This window comes from Ascidiella aspersa, chromosome 7 (assembly GCF_963924565.1).
Source record: "Ascidiella aspersa chromosome 7, kaAscAspe10.2, whole genome shotgun sequence".
Classification (NCBI taxonomy): Eukaryota; Metazoa; Chordata; class Ascidiacea; order Phlebobranchia; family Ascidiidae; genus Ascidiella; species Ascidiella aspersa.
This window is the reverse complement of record NC_139453.1, coordinates 16,464,611-16,490,529: the sequence shown is the minus strand read 5'-3', so window position 1 is coordinate 16,490,529 and position 25,919 is coordinate 16,464,611. Positions and strand designations below refer to the sequence as shown.

The window sequence follows — 25,919 nt, the reverse complement described above, 5'->3', positions numbered from 1 at the left end:
ATTAACTTAAAACTGAAAAAAAATCCAAAAGTTGTCCAGTACCCTACTTTTGTATAAATGATATTTATACAAAGGTGAGGAATTTGACCCCAATTAGAGAATATTAATTCAAAACGAACAAACGATAAGCAGTACTTACATACGTACAATATTTTACCTCCGTAACGTAGGCGATCCGACTCCAAAGGGAACAATCCATAATTGAAATATTGATATTTTTTAAGGTGTGAAAGGCATTGCCCCAAGAGTTGTAAGGCTGAAACGTTGGTTGCGTAAGCCTGCCAGAAGAGCATTCACAGAGTAGGCTAGAATCGGAATGCGAACCGACTCCGTAGACCTGCCAGAACGTTCACTTTTTTTTGTGTGGCTTATAAGCTCACAATCGTCAGTTTTAAAGTTCCAATATTCGTGGGTTTTTTCGTTTTTAAAAAAATGGCTAGTTTTGAAAGTTATTTTATCGCGGGTAAATTTAAAGTCTACGTTATGCTTATGATAATTATACATAAATCTATTTAAATGAAATATATAGAGAATGATAAGAAATAAAGTACCGTATTAGTTCACATCTGGCGAATCATGCTCTTAAGTCTGACGGAACTTTTGTTTCAAAAGACGGGACTCAACTTCGATGCTTGTAACACCCTTTAAAACTCTACGTGTTTTACAAGCTTGAATGATTGGGCTATAAACAGTTAGGCAAATTTATTGTTATAGGCTTGAGCTACAATGATATGAAAAAATGATCGATCATCGGCAACCTTCCATATACTTTTACCTAATTACATTTTTAATTGCATTATTTGGCTAAATACCAATGCCAATATTTTATGCATGGTCTCTGCGAAGCACAGCTAATAGGGTCTTTTCCTCAATGAAATATACACCACACACACATGTGTTCAACAACTGCGATCTACCCCTTCAAAAGCTGTTTTCGACCAACGATTACGGCTTATGTATTAATTAGTAGGCTACACCGAAAGCCATCGCAGGCCAACCGAATCAGGTGAATTCCCGACAGATATAGCATCGCGAAATAGTTATATTTTTGCCATTGCTGTATTCAAACTTCAAGGCATGGCAAAAACGTTGGCATACGTGAAGTATTTGAAAAGTGCAAAATCCAAACAACGCTATACTTTTTGGAAAATTCGATTTGACGATTGCGTCGATCAAGGGTCTGCACAGGCGGTTAATCACTAACTGAAGATTTAAATATCTACCATTTTTACTATTCACGAAACGCTGAAACCTAGCACAGTACTCAATATTTTTCTATACTTTATTTTGTTTGTGTATGCTTCTGAACTCATCAATATCAGTTGATATGTAACTATTATAAATACTATATATAGATTTAAGAAAACAACGATTTTTGTGATGGCTATTAAAACAACCAAACAAATTGAAAACAGACAATATATTTATGGTTGAAGGAGTACGCTGCACTATCGGCACTCAGCAAAATCATGCATGTCAAAAATACAAAGCAATGGTAAAAAAACACTTGAAAAGCAGTACAAACAGCACATAGTACCGCAAAAATTAATCAAAAGTAACATCATCAATTCCATCCAAATCACTGTCATCGTCTTCAATGTGGGATGTTTCAAGTTCTGTTGAGATATTTTCATGCGAATTTTTTTCTTGTTCTGCACTGTCATCAACTTTCTCTTGTTCTATGACATTTCCAACTGACTTCCAATTCATTGGAAAAGCTTTAGTAAGGATGATTTCAACTTTTGTGGCCGATACTATAACTTTGCTTTTGTCAGGATTAATAACCTACATTATAATAAAATTCAAAATAATACCAAACTGTAAGAACAAATGGTACTTTACTCATCACATAGTTTATTGCCAAGTTTTCTCATTAATCGTAAATTTGCCTATCCATGGCAATAAAGCAATGTTTTGATATGTTCTCCATCATTAGCGGGTTAATTTAGGGTACACATGAACTTGGGCCTCAAAAAAACTGTGTGTTTGTCTGAACTTTGTAAATGCAAAAACTTTTAGCACATTGCCCGAATCCTATTTGAAAGAAACATTTTATTTTAACCAGTGGCCGTCCCTGTTGCAACTTTTGTCAACTAAATCTTTATATAAAGCATTTTCCGTATTGTAAACAGGACACAGGAACACAACACCGAAAGCATGCCCCTATTTTTTATTTTAATCAAGACTAGATACATGATGAAAATAATCGTGCCACAAAAGAGTTTTTTCGAGTTAGACGTGGTCGCATTTCAGCGGCTATGATTAAGATTTCAAAAAAAAAAATCACTTCCTTGATTCCCAAAAATATTACTTAAATTCAGTGGTTCTTAACAGGGCAGGTGCTGATTGACACTATACTGAATTTGCGGCATGTGCAGTTATTACCCAGTCGCTTTCGATTAAACAAGTTCGCCTAACCCCGGTATTAACTTTTACATTGAGAAAAAGTTAAATTAGACTACAAAAGAAATGGTAGCAGTAATTTTAATGCATTTATTTCAAATTTGGTATTCTGGCTTGATTAATTTAACTAGCAGGGCTAAACACAAAGCTACAGACATTTTGACTGTTTTTTTTTATAACCTGATAAAACAATTTGTTGAAGAACAGCACCGGACCGTCGTTTTATGCATGCCTATTCCAGACTTTGCACCGGTTGGATTTACAAACCAAAATACATCTATATATTACTATGAAACGAAACTTGATGCCTAAAAGTTTTTAATCATATTACAAAGGTAAAATGTTTAGCTTTATCATTTTAAATGTCTAAATTCTAGCAAACTTTATTGCCAACTAAAGAGGCATTTCAATTTTTTTTTTTTTTTTTTTCCAGTTGAACTACAGCTTTCTTAACAAATTGCAATTCTATGTTTTAGTAGGGAAGAAAACAAATTAAATGTTTAAAATTGGGACTGATCCATATACAGATAATGACATTTCGTGAAAATGGAATCACGTCTACGGGTTGTGTTGTGTTAAATTAAAAAAATATATTATAATGCTTAATCGCTACTAGAAAAAAGTTTTCTTACCCCAAACAGCACAAGATGCAAGTCGAAATGTTTTCCATTTTCAAAGTCAAGACTCGTTTGGCACTAAAAATAAAAATAATTCAATTCAATTCAGCTCAATTGATAACAATTTATCGGAAAAACTAGATTACACATTGGATTTGACTTTTTTATTCAAAGACTAGACGAAATATTCTACATTTCCCAGGTGAAATGGAATGTTTAGCCGTTTTCCTACAGGTAACTGAAATTCTTCAGGTGATCTGAAGTATTTGCCGCTGCAATACGCAAGATAAACAAAATGTAAGAATCCATTATGATGTAGGGCTCAGGGGCCGGGATCCTATGACTCGTAGGTCATTTATGGCTCTTTTGAGGATGCCATATGACCCTTTTAATAATGTAGTCTTGCTCCAAAATAAATCTAGGCGATTATTTCTTAACATGACTTGAATAAAACTTACGCGGGCATGACCCCTTTCAAACTGTATTTTTTAAAACAAGTATAATAGCAAAATTTTCCGCCGTTCGCGCGAATCCTGTTTGTCTGTTCGTGGCCGATTTGATAAGCTCTTATGGAACTATAACAAAAATATTTGGCTTTTATGGCCCCCTTAGCTGAAAAGGTTCCCGACCCCTGCGTAGGCTCTTGATACACCACTATTACATGTTACGTTGTAACATGTCCGTGGTAAATTTGCTAGCCTTGTGTTATAACTAGGGCGAATATTTTTTGACCAAAAAAATAGGAAATTTTGACCTGAAAAATTAAAATTTTGACCTGTTAGAAATACATTGATTTAAATAACCTAGGCGTCGTTAATCACGCGTTTTTTATACTGTATATTGCGCTAATAAAGATATAATACGGTTAAAATGACTTTGAACTTATATAAAAACTAGTTACACCCAATAATTATAAAAAATTAATGGGGCAATTAACATGTAACCCATATTGTTAAGTATTTCGTGACATCTTCGTCAGACGTTTAAAAAATGGATATTTTTAATGGCATTACATTTATACTTATGCCCAAACGTTATACTACGTGGTGCTACACATTCGGTAAACAGCATTTTTATAACATATAATGCGTTTTGTGCATTTTGTGATAATCGGAAAACATGTCTATATTGCAAAACAGTCTTTGCCGGTGTGCTTGACTGATTCTGAAACAGTAAGACCCTTTTTTAGATTATGGCTGGTATCGAATCGACATTTTTACTTGACTGGTGTCGTTGTGAGGTAGAAATTTGGCAATTATCTGCGTAACTGTAGTTATTATTTGTAACTAAAAAATTGTTTTTGACGCTGTTTTTCCAAGCTTAAATAGTCAAGACTTAACACTGTGTTTGTTAGGTGGTGTTGTGTTTTTCTAAATTGATGTGATTATAAACACGGAAGATCCGAGTGCGCTAATTGTAAACAACCACATAAGGTGTCTCCTGAATACTAATACGTGATGTACAACCCAGTGTAGTTGCAGAAGACGCGTGTTATAGCTGATTCCAGTGATTATACAATATTGTGGCAATTAACATGTAACCAAAAAACAATGTTGTGCGTTGTTTTTAAGTTGGATTGTTTAAATAATTGGCAATAGCTCATAACAATTGGCTAAGCTTCGACATGCTTGATATTAAAGCAAACACATAATCGCGGTACGACAACTGGTCTAAAAGCACTTTTAAATTGTTCTCGGGTAGGTCTGATGCCTATTTTAAGAATACGGTCCGTGTGCCGGCATTAATTACTTGACTTGTGTGATATTCAAGCAAACACGTACTTCCGGTGAATCTTTGACGGCCACAAACTATGTAGGGCTTGTAGGCCTAAGGCATTCGAGACATCAGCCGCCCGGCCTAATATCTCAAGCAACATAAAAATAATTCTTTCACCAAAAAAGTTACACTGCATGGTGCTGTAAGTGCGGTAAATATGAATAGAAATTTCACAACATGTGATGTGTTTTTTTCTGCATTTTGCGGTGATCGAAAAACATGTAGCCTACATTGTAAAGTGATGAAAGGCGCTGGTCGTCCCTATCTTGTTTGCCACTAATTGTGTCTGAAATGGGTTAACTAAATCAGGGGCGTCCAACCTGCGGCCCGCGGAACCTAAATATGTGGCCCGCGGCGTGCTTTGTTTTTTGGCCCGCAACACAAAACGTAACGGTTAAAATATTGAAACTTCCTGACTGTTTCTAAGTCTAGGTCACCTTATATAGCATGTAAATGTTTGGTTTATACCCACAGTATGAGGTGGAAAGCGATTTACCTTAAATTACCGCTAAAGCAAATTCTTATTTCTCCACGATTAAAATCGCCTGAAACAATATCCTTTCGTTGTGCTATTGCTTCAAAACAACCATGGAACAATCGCTGCAGTAGCTGCTAACAGTAAGTTACTAGTAATTGTTCATAATTAAAAAAAAAGTAAAAAATTCGATGATTGACGGAAGCAGTAGGAGAAAGTGATGAAAGTAATGTGACCTGATAATAAAATAAAACTACAAAAATGTGTTTTGGATGCTGTTGCTGAAAGTGTACAAGTTGTGTGAAAGTTGATTGTTTGATTTTTGTTTGATTTTTCTCGCTCATATGAAATTCCATTGCCTTTTAATCAATTTCAATATTCATGTAAATTGTAAAAAAAAGAAACAAATTTCTCTTTGCGCAGCCCAAAAGTAATTTTTTTACCGCAAACATCTCGATTTAAAATATGTTTTCACAGCGGAGAAAAATTGTCGCTTTAAAAGTGGCACTGTTCGGTTCAACGTACGTGTGAACATTTTTTCCGAACTGGGGTTAACGAAATCCCCCCATCGCCCAGAACTAACTAATGCACGGTAAATGGACTTCGGGTTGCCAAAACTTCAGTTGAGGAAAACCTGGATAGAGTGGTTGGGAGAGCAAGCCAGCTTGAAAGCTCACATTAAAGCAATTTTAAAATCTTTTCCGTTGATTCGCAACAAACTAATAACGAAACTGTTTTCTTTTCGTAGTAGTCACTAACAGGTCTACAGTCCACGATATATCCAAGTGGCCCATGGGGGAATCCGAATACACATATTTGGCCCGGCACTATGAAAGGTTGCACACCCCTGAACTAAATCATTCTCAAAAATAATGGTAACCCATGCAGTGAAGCGGCATTAAAAGGTATATAAGTTATCGCAATTATTATGCGTGATTGTGAAAAATACAATTAGGTTCTTCGTCAACATAAACAAAAATTCTTAAAAACCTTAGCAAAATATATGAATTGCCTCTTGGCATACCGCTACAAACGAAAATGGCGTCTCAAGCGAGCGCAATATATCAAATAGAAAGAGAGTCATTTATTCCTGTCGCTTCTGGGAACAAGTACTTTCTTTCTATATATCGCGACAACGCTCGTTTAAGACCGACTTATATGTTGGCGCGTTGTTCACGAACAGGCGACCGGCGAGTTTAAACATATTCGGAAACGAAAAGATTGGCGCCAAGCGCAAAAGATTAATGCAGTCACAAAGAGCTTGACAAATAATATAGTTTGGGGGGAGCCATCACCTGGTACCTAATCATAATTAACTACAAGTAATTCGAATGCACATGTCAAAGAATAATAGTATCTGTAAGCATTTTACTACTGCGGTTAAGTTTATATGCAAAACTGAAACATTGCGTCTTGGAAATTTAAAAGTACGCACCAGGTTGTCGCGACACTAGTATTAAATGTCGACCTCAATTCCCGATTGATGGGGAGATTATTTTTTGACTTAAGATAAAAAGTCAAAATAAAAATATACGTTAACCCAAAATTCGTCAAAATTATTTCAAGTCAAAATCGTTTAAAAAATTACCAAAAACTGCAGTGAGCTTTTTGAAAGTGTGGTTTATACGCGAGTAAGCAGAAATCGCACAGGGTAGGTTTATAGAAAATAAAACTATTTTAAAACTATGTTTCGTTCATACGCCATAAACGTTTTATTTTTCGCATAATATTAGAAGTAATCAAAATTGGCACGTCTGACCTATACACAATGGTTTTTAACTTACATATATAGCAAAGCGAAATTAAGGCGGATCCAGGGTGGACAATGGACTAACAAACACTGTAGTTTTTGCCTACTTTAACAACGTCGTGCGAAAACCTTTTGCGAGCATCCATTTATTTTTTAAGTATAGCTTAGCCCGTTTTGAGAAAATCTTTTCAGCCCTGTAGTGCCATGCGTCCCATACCCTCTATAATATGACAGTTTGGGCCTAATTCAAAGAAAACATGGACATTTGGAATATCACGTGTCCCGCACCATGAAGAACACGTGCAAATAATCACAGACACACCATGGTTTTTGTACCTTAATATAACCATGACTACTGCATCATAGATCCTAGCAAATTGCAATTAACTGTGTTTGTTGTGCATTTCATTGTAAACAGTTTAAGGGTTGCTATATGCGAGTATTTTTGTTAAAAAACTCAAAACACTGTTTTCGTCAAGGTACTAGCGTCGGGGTAGACAGCGTTTTTTTTAAGGTGTTTCCAAATTTCTCCAGCGGTTTCCCAAATTTTGGACAACTTTTTGGTATTTAAATGAAACACTTGCGGTCTCTTAAAACTACTTAGCGGTCGCCCAAACCAAACCTTAAAAAAAAACTGGGGGTAGATAATAGTTAGTTTGCATACAGAGATTTGCTTCCTAATAATGTTTATAAAAAATATTTACTTTAAAAGATTAAACGATATTTTTTATCAGACTAGGGCAGTGGTTCTTAACCTTTGGCAACCTGTCGAACCCCTATGTCATTCTGCAAGCTTTTGTCGAACCCTAAATTTTCGCTTAATATTCGTTTCATCCTCCTAGCAGCTTAAACTGGGCATAATCAAATTATAAACTTGCATTTACATAGGTTAATTTTGCCGAACTTTTAATTTGTAACGTGACATGGCATATTGGCGCACAAAAGAGAATCGAATTTAGGTTGAAATAACAGCATTTATGTTTCAAAGGACGTTCTCGCCGAACCCTTGAAACAGCTGCGTTGAACCCCAAGGCAGGGGTCGACAACCTTTTTCTTGTCGCGGGCCAAACTCAGAAAGGTCTTTGCGGGCCGCACAAAGTGTATATTAGGAATTGTGTTATTAACATGTTAGAAATGTGAATCAGGCGGGCCTCAGATCGTTTTTGCACTTAAAAACGTGTTTAATTACACTTAAGGAGGCAGTAAAGTGGTGACGCAAAGCGAAAAAAGGCGTTTGTTTGGTTTAAAATTAGAGTTCACACGTCGTCATCCGTACAACGAATGAAAAGTGTAATAAAACTACTTTGATGGAACTCGATAACATTTAAAGGTAATCTTTAGCTCAGTGTTTGTTAACCTTTTTAAGTCAAGGTACACCTGGCGAGCGAAGCGAGCGCGGTTTTTTTTTTTGTATACGGGCAGTTCTTTTAAATTTTATGCAAGTTTTTATTACATTGCCGAAAATGAAAAATAAATAAAATGTTAAAAAGTATATGTCAAATATTTTGGAATAAGTACGTTTTCCGTTTTTCCGCGACGCACTTGGCAACCTTCCACGGCGCAACGGTAATAAAGAGCTAATCTAGTTTAAAAGACAGCGTCAAAACGTAAATAAACCGGTGCAGAATGGTCATATTTTTCGCACTTACGTAGTTAAAATAGTCAAAAAGTATGTGAAATGGACTCGTGTCTAGTTTGACAAAGGGGCGGCGGGCCAGATGAATTTCATCGGCGGCCGCGTGCCGTAGGTTGCCGAACCCTGGTTAAGAACCACTGGACTAGGGCATTGAAGACTAAGCTGGCAAAACAAGGTGGTGTTGAACTCATTTACTTATGGCCAACGTTACGTCAATATCCGGCGTGGTATAATTGAGCAAGTATGTCCAATTCCATTAGTAGTTATGTTGTATTATTTGCAGCATATTAATTGACTGTTCAATAGATCCTGATTGTAACCAAGTTTCACTAACATTTGTGTACAATCTAAAACACCAGAGAAAATTTGTAAAGAGACCATTGTGTTTGCATGTTCACTATATCTGCCAACAAGTTTTTTTGTCGACACCCTGTTCTAGTTATGTCTATGTTCCATACTATCACAGATTTCTTATTTTAAGATCAATTGTAACTAAACCACCTGGTAAAATAGCAATTAAATAAATAAAAACACTTAAATTTAAAATTGTGGGCTTAATTTAAATTCGAAAACTATTTAATTGGTGTTCTACTTGGAACATCTCTAGTTATGATTTCTTTAAAATTGATTCATCCCTAGTTTCTAATTAGGTTCCTGGAATATTTTCTGGTTGTGTTACTGGTTACCACTAAGAGACTATTTACTTTATCTAGAAAATCTTTTTTCATCTAATAATACTTACTACAACTTTATTAGCTTGAAACTGTGATGTCTTTGCATTAACAAGTTTCGCAAAAATTGACAAGACAACTTGCTTTCCAGTTTGATGCCAATCATAACGACAACATATTTTATCACTTTTAGGTTTTGTCCATAAATGTGACCCCTGAGAACATCCTTCTTGATTTAAAAATGACGTGAAATCAGATGTTTTTCTTTGACAACAAGACCAATACTTCATACTATATAAAAGAAGAACACAAATAAAGTTATTCCGTGTCAATCTATTTTTTGTAAAATTAGTAAATGAACGAAAAATGCTGAAAACTCAGTTTTTATATGGCAAACTGAGCTCAAAAAAATATTTTAGCTGTTTTTGTTTGTAAGTACCTCGAAGGTAAATAAATTTGAAAACTTTGATGTTCAGTTAAAAATAAATACTGAAGGTATCATTGGCATTTACGCAAAACTGCTAGTGTTACTATTTCAGTTTAATATTAGCTTTTTAAGTGCCAATATACTTTCACCAAATATATATTTACTGTCAGACACTACCTTTAAAATAAGGTATCACATCCCTAAGTTTACCTCAAGTCTAGTTATCATTATAAAGTACAAATTATACACATACCCCTCATGAAACACAGCTGAACCTGGGTGGTGTAAGCAAATGGCATTATCTTGTGAAGAGTTTGTAAATGCCTTAAAAACAAAGTAAAGTGTTTAGGGTTTAGTTTCGATCCCTAATCACATAACCTAAGAACAAGGGTATATTAATTAAGTTATTTGCTTTATGACGTAGGTAATAGACATTTATCTATGATACCTTTAAATCACCACTGTTATATAACTTATATGTATAAATTTTATGTCAAAATATTAAACATACAGTAAGACACTTTAAAAACAAATGTCTTAAAAAAACTTTGGCAATATTATTTAAAGAGGTAAAACCAGCTCCTTGCAAAAAAAACAATTTAAACTGTTAGAGTCAAACATATTGATGAGATAAGAAAGGTGATAAACCAGGCAACATATCACATACTTTGGGATATACTAACAACAAACACAAGGATGTAATGAAACATACTAATGAAATTGACCTCTTTAACTGCTATTCCAAATAAATACCCACCTTAGAAGAATAACAGCAATATATGTAGTAACATTAAAGTGACTGTTTACAGGGCATATGCGACGAAATAACAAAAGAAATACTTTTACAACTCAATGTTGATTTTGATACATTTAGATTATTTTATGATGTAGTTTTGCATATTATCCCTACAAAATGTAGCCAAACAGGCATGGCGTTAAGTTTTAAACTATTTGCAGTTTTGTGTTTATTACAATAAACATATGTAAGTAAATATATTCAGAAAGTAGTTGCTTTAGTGTACTTTGAACATCTCTAGCTAAGATGTGCAGCTACAAAAAATAAGAATGGTACAATATAATTCAACAATGGTGGTTTATACAAGTGGTTGGCAAACACCGGTCCGAATATTTCGTTACTGGTCCGTAGCAGGGATGCCAGAATAAAATTTTTACTTAAACAAAAAAACGTACATAAAAAGCCAGAAAAAGCTAGAAAAAAGTCAAAAAAACTAATTGTATTTTTATATTCAAAACAATTCACTTTCGTCTAAAATACTTTGCCTTCAGTAAAATCCATTTAGTACCAAGCACTCATAAGGTTAAAAAACAAACCAGAGTGCTGTGGCCATATGAGTTACATTATTGCAAAATTTAACTCCTGGTACATACAATATATCGCAAAACTGGGCCAAAAGATCAAGGTTTTTTATGTTCAAGCGTACTCACTCCAAAGTCTAGTAGAATGAAATCATGCAAACAATGTTTATAAATAATGTTACATAATAACAAGATTTATTATATTGATATTCAGGCAGAAATTTTTTTGAAAAAAACTTATGTATTTCAATTAGCTTTAGCAAGCCTCCATACAAGTGACAGAAAAAAGCCCAAAAGCTGAATAAATTTTCTGACATCAACCACATTAAAAAAACTGATTTTTTTAATTTGTTTTCAAAAGAGCCAATCTGGGAAGCCTTGTACATATGTTCATTCTATACTTTTCAGGTATTGGTCGGTGGTTAATACTTTTTTATATTGCCATTAGTTCAAGTTTTTGCATGGCGTTACTAAAGAAAATGATTTGTAGGACCTGGTCAAAAAGGGAATTTGAAATACATATATAATATAAAGTTTGACTTATTTTAAAAGAATGCTTTAAATATCCTGTTTTCGCCAAGCTGGTAAGATTAGGAATAGGTTTAAATGGTATCCAAGTGTAATATATTCAATAAAATATTCAAAATCCAAGAAAAAAATGTAAAGGGCTGGGCAGGCTGAAAGATACCCTGCGACGGTTTGAGCTACAGCCATGATTAGCTGTCTATCTAGTTTGACAGTTTAAAGAGGTCACACCATTCATGCGTCATTCTCAGAGAAATGCTGGCTAGCCGAAAATCATCACTGGAGCTTTACAGAGTATTCAATGATATAGTTAAAATAATTAACCTCATTAAAGCACACACACTTAACCCTAGCTGTTTAATCAGCTATGTGAGGACAGAGATGCTTGAAGAGAAAACGAACCTGAGCAAGCGCTTTCCGACCTTAAGAGTTTAACTCCAAGCCCTTAAGACCCTAGGAGTGCAAATAAATGGTTGCCTGAAATGTACTTTTTGTTGAACTAATATACAAATTTTTGGATGAAAATATTGCAAAATACCTTGACATTGCCATAAAACTTTGCTGCCATCCTACTTATGAAAGTCTGGATTTATTTGGACCTGGATATGGCATTCTGTATTCAATGAACTTAATTTGAAAGTATTTGACTTCCCCATACTTATAAACTAACACTTACAGTGTTTATTGTATCAATATTTGCAATTGTTTGTGTTTTGTAAATTTTAGGACTAAATAATTGAACTTTGTTGTAGGTTTGAAAACATTAATTTAGCTTTTAGCTATACATCAAATCACACAATCAACAAAATATTTAGATATTTTAACTTACAGCTTTACATCCACCATTATGACAAGCTGTTCCAATTTTGATTTCGTCACTATCTTTTTTGGAAATTTTGTCGGATTTAGCTTGGTTGTAAGAGGATGTCATGCTCACTGAAAGATTTTGTAAGGCATCTGTTTCGCTGGGATGGTAAAACAACAATAAAATATGATTCAGCATTGTCTAATTTTAAAAGATAGGTTTGCTGCCACATAAGATGCATAACTTTAATTTATTTCTGAAAAGCAAAATTGTTAAATTGATTTGTTCACATTACACAGAGCATATACATTATTCAATATAAAAAACAGAACCTTTTAAGACCCTCATATAAATTTGCACTAATTTCGCATCGCCAATACAGGCCTGCACTGTCCAAGTATAAAGTGGGATAATGAACAATTTAACCAATGCTGTCAAACTTAGTATTGCTTCAGTAAAAAGAACGTGTTTTTCTGTGTAACCAGGTGCTTGTCTGAGCAAACAAAAATTCAACGGATGCGTCATCTTTAATAAAAAAGTATTTTTTTCAACAATATTACTAAGCCATTAGCAAACATTACCTTGAAATAATTAATTTAATAATACTTTCAAAATGTTAGTGTTTTATTGAACAGAAATCCACTTTTGCTTTAAACAAGAGTTTAAAAACTGCTTTAAAAGGTTTTATGAAAAAATAAGCTGTGGGCCGTATTAAAATGCTTTGCAGGCTGGACCCAGATTGTTGACTTAAGTATTATAAAATGATACGAAAAAAAAACATTTAAACAAAAAAAATTATGTAGTAAGCTATTCAAAATCTCCTATATGGTGAGCTATATGAAACCTGCCAGTTCTGGCTTGTTCGCCGCAGTTTGATTTCTGAGTACACTTTATACAATGTCATTGACCCTAGTTTGAGAGTCACTGTTAAAAATATGTAAGTTTAATCTTTTCACGGCCTGTGTTTGCTTGCCAATTGACGTTTTGCAAAGTTATCCAGCACTACCTCTCATTGACTGGGCACCACTTCTATCCAATTTCCATCAATTTGTGCCCCCGTTTGTTCACGTTTCACAACAAGGTAGGTCTTTATCATCATAATGAGAACCTCAATTTTTAACTGAGAAATAATTAAAATATTATGTTTTGTGACCCCTCAGGGAATCTAAGGGCCGTGCAACTATGCACTGACTAGATTATAGTGTGTTGCATCCCTAGATTTAATGTACATATTTTAGTTTACCCAATTAGACATGAATGATATTTTTTAAGTTCTTATTGCGGCTCGTCTTGTACCATTCTGACTGTGCAGGCCTGTTTTGGCCAAAATTGTATGGCTGTCAATCCAATATCAAATTACTTTAATAAAAATTAGTTGTTTTCCAAGCAGGGGAATGGAAAAGGTTAAAAACAACTGTTTTAACATTAAAAATGCTGCTTTGAAACTGAAAACCCAGACCAGAAGTCATAAATTAGTGGGTATAGAACTGACACCATTACCACCAAAGTATTATACATGTACTGATACCATCACACATCCCTACTGCAAGATGTCGTTAACTTGTTTTAGATGTGGCTAGGGATGTTTAAAGTACAATCCCAGGGGATTCTAGAACTTTAGGTTTCGAATCGCTGACACTGTACTAAAAGGCTACATTTTAAGCAAGCACTATAAATGTGTCATGGCAGCGACAGGCCTATCTAAACTTGCCACTCACGCTAGTACAATTAGGCGTAACCATCAGCCATAGAACATTAAAATGTATCAGTTTTAATCACTCGAAATAAACAGCAGAATTGCCTTTTCGATTTCAAATCCAAGGATTCGATATTCTATTTTGAACATCCCTAGATGTGGCATTAGTAGATCTACTTATATTTGATATGAAGTAATATATCTATAAAATGGTTATCTTTCTTGATCCTAAGATTTTATTTTTAACTTGTGAAAAAAAAGTCAAAATTTACATAATAGGTTAAAATTTGTCAAAATAGACAAAAAATGCACATAAATAGTTTACAAAATTAAATAAAATGCTTGGTCAAAATTTTTAACTTGTTTTTCAACTGTTTACATAACATTTTTCTAAAATAACCAGCATCTTGTTTTCCTTTGGCATTTTCATGTGGTTTGTCTTTTGAAAGATCAAAAATATCAACTAATCATTTTTATTGGTTTTGCATAAACCCAAAAAAGTAATTGATTGGTGTTTGACCGGTAGTCAGTAAAACATCTAAATTGTGTGGTTAGCGACGCCAAGACACCAATGCAGTACTTCAAACAACAATATGGTGCCTAAATCAATGTATTTCTAATAGGTCCAAATTTTGTCAAAAAAAAAAATTTTAAATTTTAAATTTTTAGGTCAAAATTTCTCTTTTAGGTCAAAACATAATCGCACTAATTATAATGAACTGCGAAGCCTTAAGTAGATAGACATCATCTTGATTATTACGTTACGGTTTGATCTTGTATCATTTTCAGTTAATGTATAAGCATTTTAAAAAATTGTGTTAGTAAAAAAATTTAGAACTAAAAATATGAAATAAGTAGCAATAAAGCAATACCTGGGTCTTTTTTCAACAAATTCTTCAACCTTAGATGGTGATGGTACATTTGGAGTTCTTCCATAAAATTCTCTTTCTTTATTGTCGGATTTTTCTTTTTTTGTAACAACAGTCGGTTTTAATTCCTCAACTGGTTTGACATGGTTATGTCTTCCCCGGGTACAACCCTATGTAGATAGAGTATTAAGTTATACTCGCCTGTCTTTTTGGATTTAAATTAATATTAAAAGCATTATTCCACACCCTGCCACACTTTCAATAACATCAAATGTAAGCAGAGTTTTTACAGCTTGACTGAACTTCAAGTGTGCCAGAGGGCAAGTATTTTGACCTTTTTACACCGCCGTTAAGAGTAACAGCCTTGTAACAAAAGCTGCAGATTTTAGATTTTTTTTATTTGACCTTTAAATTTTTTTTTATTGAAATACAACCAACTATACTGCATAGTTTTCAATTTTTGTGCGTGTATTTTGATAGTACTGAAGAACTAGCTATCAGAGACCCCTAATAGGCAACACCGAAACCTGATTAAAGAAGACAATTTATATCTGTCTGTAAATAGTTTTAAGTAACTATAGACTAAGGCTCATCCATGTGCGTATTGTGCTGCAACTTACAAGGGTTTGCATTTTTTAAACACAAGGCAGGTGAAGCTTGAAATAATATGACTATGCTTCCGCTGTGAGATTTGGAAGCCACGTCCGTCTTCTCAAGAACCAGATTTACAAATGTAATTAGCTGACATTAGTGCGAATCTGCACAAGCTGAAGGATAGTTCTTTAACAGTTCAGAATTTTGTCTTAATGCAAAAGTACCCACATATTTACAAGCAAGCAGTTTTTGAAATTACTAATTGGAAGCAACCTTTTTTTCACAAGTGTTTGCTTCAATATATCACTAACATTTGTTAGTCACCATGAGAAATCTCTATTGCCATGTTACTAAATTATAATTCGCCAACATTTTTAAAAGCTAATTTAACCCTTTACGCCTATGCATTAGGATGTCATGGAACTGTCTTTGGTAAGGTTGACTGTTTCTTAGTGCAGTGCCCTTCAACCTTTTTTGGTTTGGTGAACCCTTGAAGTTGTTGTGACGAACTTATGCACCCTGTTTACCTAAAAGGTAAACTGAGGTAAAAAGCATTATATATTAAAATCATTATGCATATCAATATCATCATGTCAACTAAACCGAGCGGAGCTGCCGAAGTTTTACACACTGCCGGTGAGAGTTTGATTATGGCTAAAGGCTGCTTGCGAGTACTGGTGCATGTCATAAAACAGCATTCAAACAAACTTGAGAAAAAAAACAGCATTTAAATAAGATTGAAAAGTCAAATAATAATGATTTATTAAAAGTTTGTGATGCACCCTTATATACCTTTTTGTACTGGTGCACCCCATGCATATTTTGGTGCACCCCAGGGTACACCGTGCACACCGGTTGAAGAGAACTGCCTTAGTGTACTGCAAAGTCATAAATAATATATAAAACTTTTGTTCTGTGGCAGAGTAATGAAAAAAGTAATGTATTTTTTCCTATTAAACAATTACCTATAATATATATGTATTTTGCTTTTCTAATAACATCTTTGCAAATGTTCTGTTATCTTATGCAAAGGGTTAAAACAATAACAAAATATAACTTTTAAATATACTGGAATTTTAAGGAAGTCTGAAAAATCTGTTGTTCTCTTTTTACAACATGACCAGCCTTTTAATGCATCATGGAAGACAGGAACTCCAGGATGATGTTGACAACAATCTAAAAGCAAGAAATGCAAATAATTACTCAAGTTTGCTAAGCCTTAATAGGTTATTTGCCAGTTTTAATATACATAAGTATCCCATAAAATTTTAAAATTATATAATTTACCTTCCACTATATATATTTTCCATAAGAAATAAAAATGGAGAACATGCAGCCTACATTGTGTATTGGCCAAAACCTTTCTAAGCAACTCAACCAATAATTCATTTTTTTTACACTGGGGTTCTCGTCTCAGGGGGTCCATGAAGGCCAAGTTCTTAACGTTTAATTTGAAAAACGGAATGAATTTTTTAAAAGAAAAGAGATTAAATTGCTTTTACTATAATGCTAGTGTTACTGTTTTTGATATTATCGAATTGTACATGGATATGTTATTCTTTCATGTTGAACTTAAGTCTACCAAAGCCAAACTTGCTAAAGACAAGCCTTTTAAACTGATGGCAATGCAATTATTAATATATTTATTTAATTTGTGTATTTATTTTAAGTATTAGTGATTTTTGGAGTTTTTGATGCAAGCATATCTGTCTTTGCTAAAGAAAGCCATGGTTGCTTTAACTAACCCCATTTGACTACATATTTATGAAGTTAGGATTTTTATCATTGGTTACAATCAAAAAGAGTCTCTGTGGTTGGACATAAAAGTGAATATGAATGTTGTTTTTTTGTTTTTTTAAACTCTAGGAATTTGTGTTTATGCCAAAAGTAAGAAAATTTTTTACAAAAATCTTTTTTGGGATGAGTGCAGCATTTTTTATATATTTTATTTATTGCATATTAAAGCAAATCCAAAAATAACACGAAAACTCAACAAAACCTACTGATATAACAACAGCAACAAGTCCTGCGACACTGTATTTAACAAAATAGCAAAAAATAATTAACTTAATGCTTTGTTCAGTGTAGATGTGCAAAAGGATTTAATAAAAAACAGCTTGACACCCCTCACTACTGTATGAGTTATGACATTAATCATTTTTTAAGAATTCAACCAAACTTAAAATGTCTTGGTGGGCCCGTCATAAAATTTAACTGACATTTTTTTTGTTTATAATTAAAAATGGGTTTATTCAAAATAAGAAAAAGGCCTTAAAATGAATGAAGATATAATAATTTGACGAAACTATGATTGTTTGTATTCTCATTTATGGTGCCAAATAAAATGTATTAACAAAGTGATAATCCTTAAATATGGGGAATAGCCTTGTGACCAATTTTTGTTAAAGGTAGCCTGACTGACTTACACTGCGGGCCCTATTTTGAGAGTTCAGCACTTTTATTTAGGTGCAAACAAACACTTCCCCACGCTGTAAAGTTTTGCACATTGTTTAAGTGAACCTAAATTGTGCAATTGACGGCATATTTTTTTTTCCCAAAGTGGAATTTTCACACTAATTGCAGGTGAAACTTTGTCAAATTCCGGGATATTTTATTGCCCTTCCAGATACCAAGGGCGTCTAAAACCACTCTGCAACCAAAGTTCAGCGCCTATGGTTGCCAGAACTTAATATTTTGCTAATATAGTGAGTAAAATGAAACATAAAAAACTCTTCAGCAATTCAGTTCCGTTATATAAAACATTATTGTGCGTCAGTTCTACTTTACTATAAACATGATCTGTTATTGGCCTCAAGTTGACCGTGAGTAATGTCTTAGCACATTTTGTCCAATGCCAGCATGTTTTACGAGTGTTACTTTTGCAACTTTTCAAAAATTCATGAACTCTGAAACTGGAAATACACGTTAGTCGCTCAACCAATAATGCTGGATTGACAACTAATTATTCGATAAAATTATCGCGATGTGCGAAGTAATTGGTCACATAAAATAGGTTGGCGCCGTAGTACATGGCTACATTTACAGTAAGCACAGTAATTGTTTCGGCAACGTTAAAGGTCTTTATCTTAACTTGCCACTCGCGTATGTACAATTAGGCACAACCATCTGCAGTAAAACAAATAAATTGGATCGGTTTCCATTACCCGAAATAAACAGCAAAATACGGATCCAGTTAGGATTCGTATACAAGGATTCAATATTCTACTTAAAAATCCCAAGCTACCACCGATGGAAACAGTTTTTGAAATGCTTGATCTGACAAGTAGGTGTACAAATTTCTAATATGCAATGGAAAATAATAATAAAAAATATACTGTTATGACCATCAAAATTTTTTATTAATTTTTAAATTATACAATGTTTTTAGTCCTAATTATAAGTAGTTTTAATAATATAAATCAGTGGTTCTTAACCAGAGTTCGGGACAAATCTCCACTGAAACAGTCAGATTTTTGAAAACAGACCATGGCCCCCTTTCAAACAATTTTTTTGCCAACTTTAACTATGAAAATACGATTTTTAACTTTCTAAAAAATCTATTCAGCGGATTAGCGCTATGAATATGATAGCATGTTGGGTCTATGACTCATGAACAATATAAAGTGCAATCTATGTAAGTTTAAATATAAATGACATTATATCAAGCTAGATTCGGATCTCTTTTATGTGGCCCAGGTATCACATATCCTTTTAAATTGAAAGTTTTAATTTAAGCTAAATCAATGCAAATTTATCAATTGATTATACCGTGTTTCAGATGCCTATTTGCGAATTTTGTAGTGTTTTTCACTCCTGTTTGACATAATATTGGGAGGTTATTTCTGAACCATTTTATAATGGCTTCAACAAAAATTCTGAACTTGCCTCATTTTAAAGGCAAACAGAGCGAAAATCTGGGGATTGACGAAACCTTGCAGAATAACATAGTCTGAGTTTGACAGTTTAGCAAAGGTTAGGAACCACTGGTATAAATGCTTAAACCAGTAGTATTTTTTTTTTCTGTTTTTGTCTATCGTACTTAAGAGAGTATATATATTTTTCATTTATTTAATTATTTAATTTAGGTATATATTAAAGACAATAATAAAACATATTTATTTACATATACTATTTAAATTTAAGTATTTACCCTCTGTATTTTTGCTTGAATCAAATTTCACCCCACAGGCTTTGTTGTAACATTGAAGAGTGTCGGTTTTTGCCATTGAATAACTTTTCATAAACGATTATTCCTTTTTTTAGCAATAAATTTCCTACATGCAAACAAAATTACAAATATATATATTTATAAGAGTAAACCTGGGGTTGTTACGAATTTTCAACTTAGGGAATTCCCTGTTTTTCCGTCTGACGTTAAAGACGTCATAATATAGCGACGGATATGATTGTAATGCTGTCATAAGAAATAAAACAAAATATATCAGAAACAGCGAATTAAAGTCAAGCAAAAGCGAACCTTCTGACACAAAGCGAACACGTGCGTCGTCAACACTCCTGCCAAGTGCCAGATGCGAAACTGTTCAATGTCATTGTTTAAAACAACTTTAGTTGATTCATTATAAATAAGGCGAACATAGTCTATACAACTTTTAAGTCACCAAAATTAACAGGTTGCAACTTAACGATTTGAGTAAAGTTAATTTGTTACACTCCCTTTATTGTTAGCATTTTTAAATGCTTAATGAAAAAAACATGAGATTATTTAAAGTAGGCACTATCAAAGAATAATTGTTTTTACTCACAGTAACAATACCACAGTGTGTCACTAAAAATATAACCTTTTCTCAGTAACGTATCCAGGGGAAGGGGTTAAGATACACATGACCCAATTAAAGCTTGGATTTTAATGGATTTACTCAGCTGCGAGGCAGATGTTGCGACCTCCGTAGCCTAGGAAAAGTGTTGCTTTGTATTGCGACAAAAGGTGTGCTTGTAATTTAGGAAACAGTGATTCTTTTTGTGTAACTTTCGGCACGAATTAGCCACCCGTTATTTGCTGGCTATAAACTAGGTTAAATTAACCTAGCATGTTTGCACCACCGTCAAATCAGTCACAGTAGCAGTGGTTAGCGGCTTCTGCAAACAATTTTTGTTATTTTCACGTTAATGAATATTCTATTTTCTTTAAATGCTTATTGGACCACTTGCACTGTATACTCTTTGGAGAATTGATGAGTCAGTGCCTGTCTGTTTTCAATTTAAAAAAAAATCTTGCGCTATCTTTTTTGTATTCTGATTTTTCTGTGCGCGAAGGACGTTTTTCATAGCAGGTTGCTTTGCGCCAAAGACAAAATGCCACATTTCGCACAACACTAGTTACCAGTTGAACTTGAACAAAAATAATGACAAATTAATGGTAAATTTACAACCAAACCATTCATTCACAAAGTTCACCACATAAATCAGATACAGCCCTAGTGGTAGTCGCTTTGCATCCAGTGATTTTGATTTGTATCTGAAAATAGTGATCATAAAGACCAAAAGCTAGTCAGCAAATAATTTCTGGCAGATTATTTCAACGTCGTAATTTTCATCCCACCATGAAACCAAACACATTGCATAGACATTGTTCTCACCTTTCCAATGATGCCTCGCTTGCTATAAATTTGTTGGGGAGTAAGGGTGCCTATTGTGGTCGGATGTTTTTGGGGTGAAAAATCGCGATATTTTTTACCCCGTCCTTGTATTGGCTACACCTTTCATGAAAACACACTTTTAGCACAAAATAATATAAGAAATAATATTTATAAATATGAATAGTAATATTCAGTGATATTAACCCTTAACTGTCGAACCAACACGTTCAAATTTTAACAATATCAACTAGTAGGCACCATCTTCAAAAAGAGCTATAGATTATCTTCAAATTCATTTCGAAGGGATGTTGTTCAAAATTCATAACTGCTTAACTACTTGCTTTCCGACTCGGGCAACTCGGGCAACCCTGAAAACTACATGTGCGAAACGTAAAACGCTTGGGGGAGCACTGCTGTGAGCAGCGATGCGAAACAATAATAACAAGGGCAGAAATTTCTAGAACTAAAAAGGATTAATATTTATCTGAACCTAACCGAACCAACTTGCGCCTCCCTCATATTTTAAATAATAATTATACTAAAATAAATTTGGCATTTTTCAATTACATATCAGTAAGACAACTTAAAAAAAGAAAGGTGACTTTTAATCGTGATAACGGGGGAAATGCGTTTATTCGGTTCTGAATGTAGCATTTAACTGCAATATTCTCTCTATTGCCCACTTTTACGTCACTATACACGTGACCGTTGTTCACTGACACGTGACCTAACGCCGAATTGTGCGCTTCAACGTTTCGCATTCATTCTATTTTATACGTCTTATAGACTAGCGGATTGAACCCCCGCTTCGTTATATCGCGCTCGTGTAGTGAGAACTGCGATGTAACAATCTCTAAGATGACGGAAGAAAATTCCAAGGGCAAGTTGACCCACAATAAACTAAAGAATCGACAGCCATTCGTTTCTCTCCGAAGACGCCAGACAGCTCTCCTATCAGCCACAGGATCGAATAATGTGCAAGAACAGCCCCGAAGATACTTAGCCGTATTCAGCGTTCGTTAGCAGTCTTGCACCTCAAAGGCGTTCGACGTACCCAAAGTGCTTGGATGGATTATTTCCCACCAAAGATTTCCTCGCTTTCCAGAGGTCTCGACGAGTGACCCAGGAGTGAACGCTTCGATGGAATAAAGTGCAAGTTAAGTTCATGCGTATGGAACGGATCGACTAGGATTTCTTCACGAGAATGCAATACTCCAGTAAGACATTTAAGTCGTTTGACGCTATAAAGGCAATGATTATCCGTGTACATTTTACGGCAAACGCTACATAGCAATGCAACAAATCGTTATATACTTTTTTGATACCAGCATGGGACAATTTTGTGTTCTTATGATATAATTTTCAATATATAATGTGCAATGTAATACGAAGCACAAAAATTGTGTTGTAAAAAGTTTTTATATCGTGTCCCGATTTTACGTTTCACACAGCGAATTGTTAAACGCTCGCCCGCAGCGCCACTAAGGCATTTCCTGTTCTCACGCTTTTATAACATTGCCCGCTGTGGGACCGGGACCACATTTGAGCTGTAATTATACAGTAGACTTATTGATCGCGAACCGAGTTCGAATCTCGGCCGCACCGTACAGACGTTACCCTTCACCTTTTCACCCTACCCTTTGTGAACCCACATCTACCATTGCCATACAAGCATGTTGTTTGGTGACAAGATATGGAGGTCCTTCTGCAATATCGAAGGTTTCTTTGCATCAACATGCTTCCCCACTTCAAAAGATTTCAGGCGTTCTCACAGCTCAACCACGCATCGGAACCAGCTTGTCACGACAACAGCTTTTCGACGCTCAATGTGACCGAATATGATCTCAACTCTGAACGCACTTCATCAAACACTCCGTTGAACTCCACAACACAAAAATACGTGATGCCACGTCTTTGCTTCCGTTCAACCGATTTCAGTAAAGTGAATTCTAATAAAGAATCACGTTGATTTACTGAAAAATTCTCAAGCTACGCGAGACAGCCCTGTTAACTATGAAGATCCTTCGGGAATGGACTATATCCCGGGAAGAATTCGACTGCACAAATTTGCTAGACGACGCATTTCTACACCTCCTTGCCTCTAACGAACCCAAACACCCTTACTAACATACTCATATACTCGCAGCTTTACTGCAGACAGAGTTGGTGTCTGACAGCGCTAATATAGCGACACAGAGGCCCAAATTATATGTTTGCTTAATACCCAAGGCCAAATGCTAAGCTTGCCGAATTGTGCATGAAATGTATCGCCATGTATCGCATTTCATGTATGAATATCTGATTTTTATTCGCGTTAAAAGGGTTCGAGAAACCAAGAATTAATTATTTACAAAACAGACAGCCATCAGCTGTCCATTTGAGTTTCTGTGGTCATAGAATCCACAGCCGATAATTTATTGCTTCCTGTATTGTATTTTTTAATCGTTTGTATACACAATTATTGCAAAGAAATATATTTTAAAAAATCGCCCCCCAAAAAATTATAAAAAACACCCATAAAACGTTTCTCTGTTGAGTTGTAAATATATTATTTTCTTATAACGCCAAACAGATGTGTTTCGCTCGCTAACTTTCACATGCTTTTTCTCTTTGTGTCCCAAAGTTTTTGACACGCACCCAAGCCACATCCTAATATCAAACTTTCATATCTCTTATTTTCATTAATGAACAACCCTTCCTACGTCTGACTTGTTCATTGGAAGGATTCTATATTCATTGGAAGGATTTCTATAGATTCTATAGCATTTAACTGCAATGTTCTCGCTATTGCCCACTTTTACGCCACTATACACGTGACCGTTGTTCACTGACGCGTGACCTAACGCCGAATTGTGCGCTTTCAACGTTTCGCATTCATTCTATTTTATACGTCTTACTAATAGCGGCTTGAATCACCTCTCCGTTTATCGTGTGTTTCTGAGATTTGTGAATATACTCAACGGACAATTATCTACTGAGTGAAGTGACTTTGTCCAGTGTTTAAGAAGTTAAGGACAGGTATTTTGGCGGCCTGTTCCTTTGGAGTCGGATTAATAACTTGTAAGGGATTTAGGCAGCCGTCGGCTCTCGTCTACAGAGCCAGCGCCTCTTACCCGTAACTACAGACCTCAATACGCTACACTGAATAAACTTTTCGTAGAAAGAGAGTGGCCCAAATAATAGATAAAAGATTCATTCTTTTATTAGCAAACGTTTCGGCAATTTCTTTTGCCATCATCAGTGCAGTAAGTGAGACTAAGATAAAAACGAGACACTATATATACGCTCGGACGTTTTAGAACGTTATATAAACAGAAAAGGAAGTCGCAAAGATTTGGATATATTTTGAGGACATTAACTCACTTATCTCTATAAAGGTTTCATAGAGATGAGTGCATTAACTCCACAGATTAAAGGCTGCTTAGAAATTAGAAACCACGCAAAAATGTTCAATAAGCGCAAAACGTTAATAGTGTTTAGAAAGGTGTAACGTCCCCCAATGCAATGGCCATATTGCAAAAACATAATTCTGATTTACCCACGGCTCCAACCTAATGTTGTCACATATAAAAAGTACTTAAAGAGGATTAATTTCATCTTTCTCTTTAAGTTGGCCATTGAAGTGTGGATCGTAGGCATTACCGACTATAATTCTACGGTTAGCTTATTAAGTTTATTCCATCATAGGAGGTAGCAGAATAGAAGGGAAGCGTAGATACCAAATTGGGTTGTTTTGGTCTGGCTGAGAATCAGAGGTGATCTCTTAAAGCAGGCACAAGAATAAGGGGCGATTAATAGAATACAACCGGAATATGATCGCTACCCTACCGCCATAGACAGAGGCATCGACTCACTACAGCGGCATGATTTATATTTTATAACTTACAGATTTCAATTATTAATGTACTATAACCTAGGATTTATGTCGATACCCAATTAATTTACTAGGATATTGTAGGCTATCGGTGCCGATGCGATACCAATTTAATATAGGAATTACTTTCATGATTTGCGATCACAACCGCAGCTATTTTACATTGAAAGTGTGGGTGCGAATCACAATGGAAGAATACTTATTGCGTATAAACAAACGAGAAACGGTACTTAAAGTATTACGATATACGTTCAATTTACCTCCGTACGTACGCGATCTGGACTCCACCATGGAACAGTTTTTAAGACTGCTGTTTTTGGCATAAAATGCAATCCTTTAAATACTTTATACCAGCTGTCGTTCATTAGATTTACGTGGCATAACGTGATTCACACAACAAAACCAAGCAGGAAATTCTGGACAATCGACAAAACGCGATCAGCAATATGCTGCCAATTTGGTAAACACACACAGGCTGGTGTGACGACGTCACAATCAACCAGACTGTTTCAATTGAATGACCGGAGTTGACACGGTCATATGGAGCGAGTGGATACAAAAGTTAAATTTATCAAAAAACAGTAGGTAAACAACTGGAGGTTGGGGGAGACCAAATATGTGGGACCAGGGATCATAGGGACCAGTAACTCGGTTTTTTTCTCCTTTCCATTTAAAATATAAGTTTGAAATTTTGGATGTTGTATCGAGATGCAATGCCATTTTTGTGTACGACTTTTGAAACAAGACGGAAATCTGTGTAAGATTTAAGACTATAAAACGATATTTGAGGCAAAAACGTAAATTTTTAACATCTAATATAATTTGCATTTTGTATTAGGGTGCTTATGGAATGTGGTTAAATAGGAAAAAATCTTCTTATTACATTT

The 25,919-nt window shown here is 34.7% G+C and overlaps 1 protein-coding gene across 2 annotated transcripts; it reads right to left on the bottom strand.

The window, feature by feature from the left end:
• Positions 1 to 1,405: 1,405 nt before the first annotated feature.
• On the bottom strand, positions 1,406 to 19,837 carry LOC146138059 (cysteine and histidine-rich domain-containing protein 1-like). 2 transcript variants are annotated; one of them, XM_083393977.1, is made up of 8 exons: positions 19,712 to 19,837; positions 16,619 to 16,737; positions 14,971 to 15,137; positions 12,427 to 12,562; positions 10,009 to 10,079; positions 9,400 to 9,619; positions 3,036 to 3,098; positions 1,406 to 1,785 (listed from the first exon to the last, which is right to left on the bottom strand). In XM_083393977.1, the coding sequence occupies exons 1-8, from the start codon at positions 19,800 to 19,802 to the stop codon at positions 1,546 to 1,548; spliced, it is 1,107 nt and encodes a 368-aa protein (XP_083250103.1). In that variant the 5' UTR covers positions 19,803 to 19,837; the 3' UTR covers positions 1,406 to 1,545. The 2 variants fall into 2 exon arrangements, with proteins under 2 accessions (XP_083250103.1, XP_083250104.1); XM_083393978.1 differs by having other exon boundaries at positions 16,631 to 16,737.
• Positions 19,838 to 25,919: the final 6,082 nt, after the last annotated feature.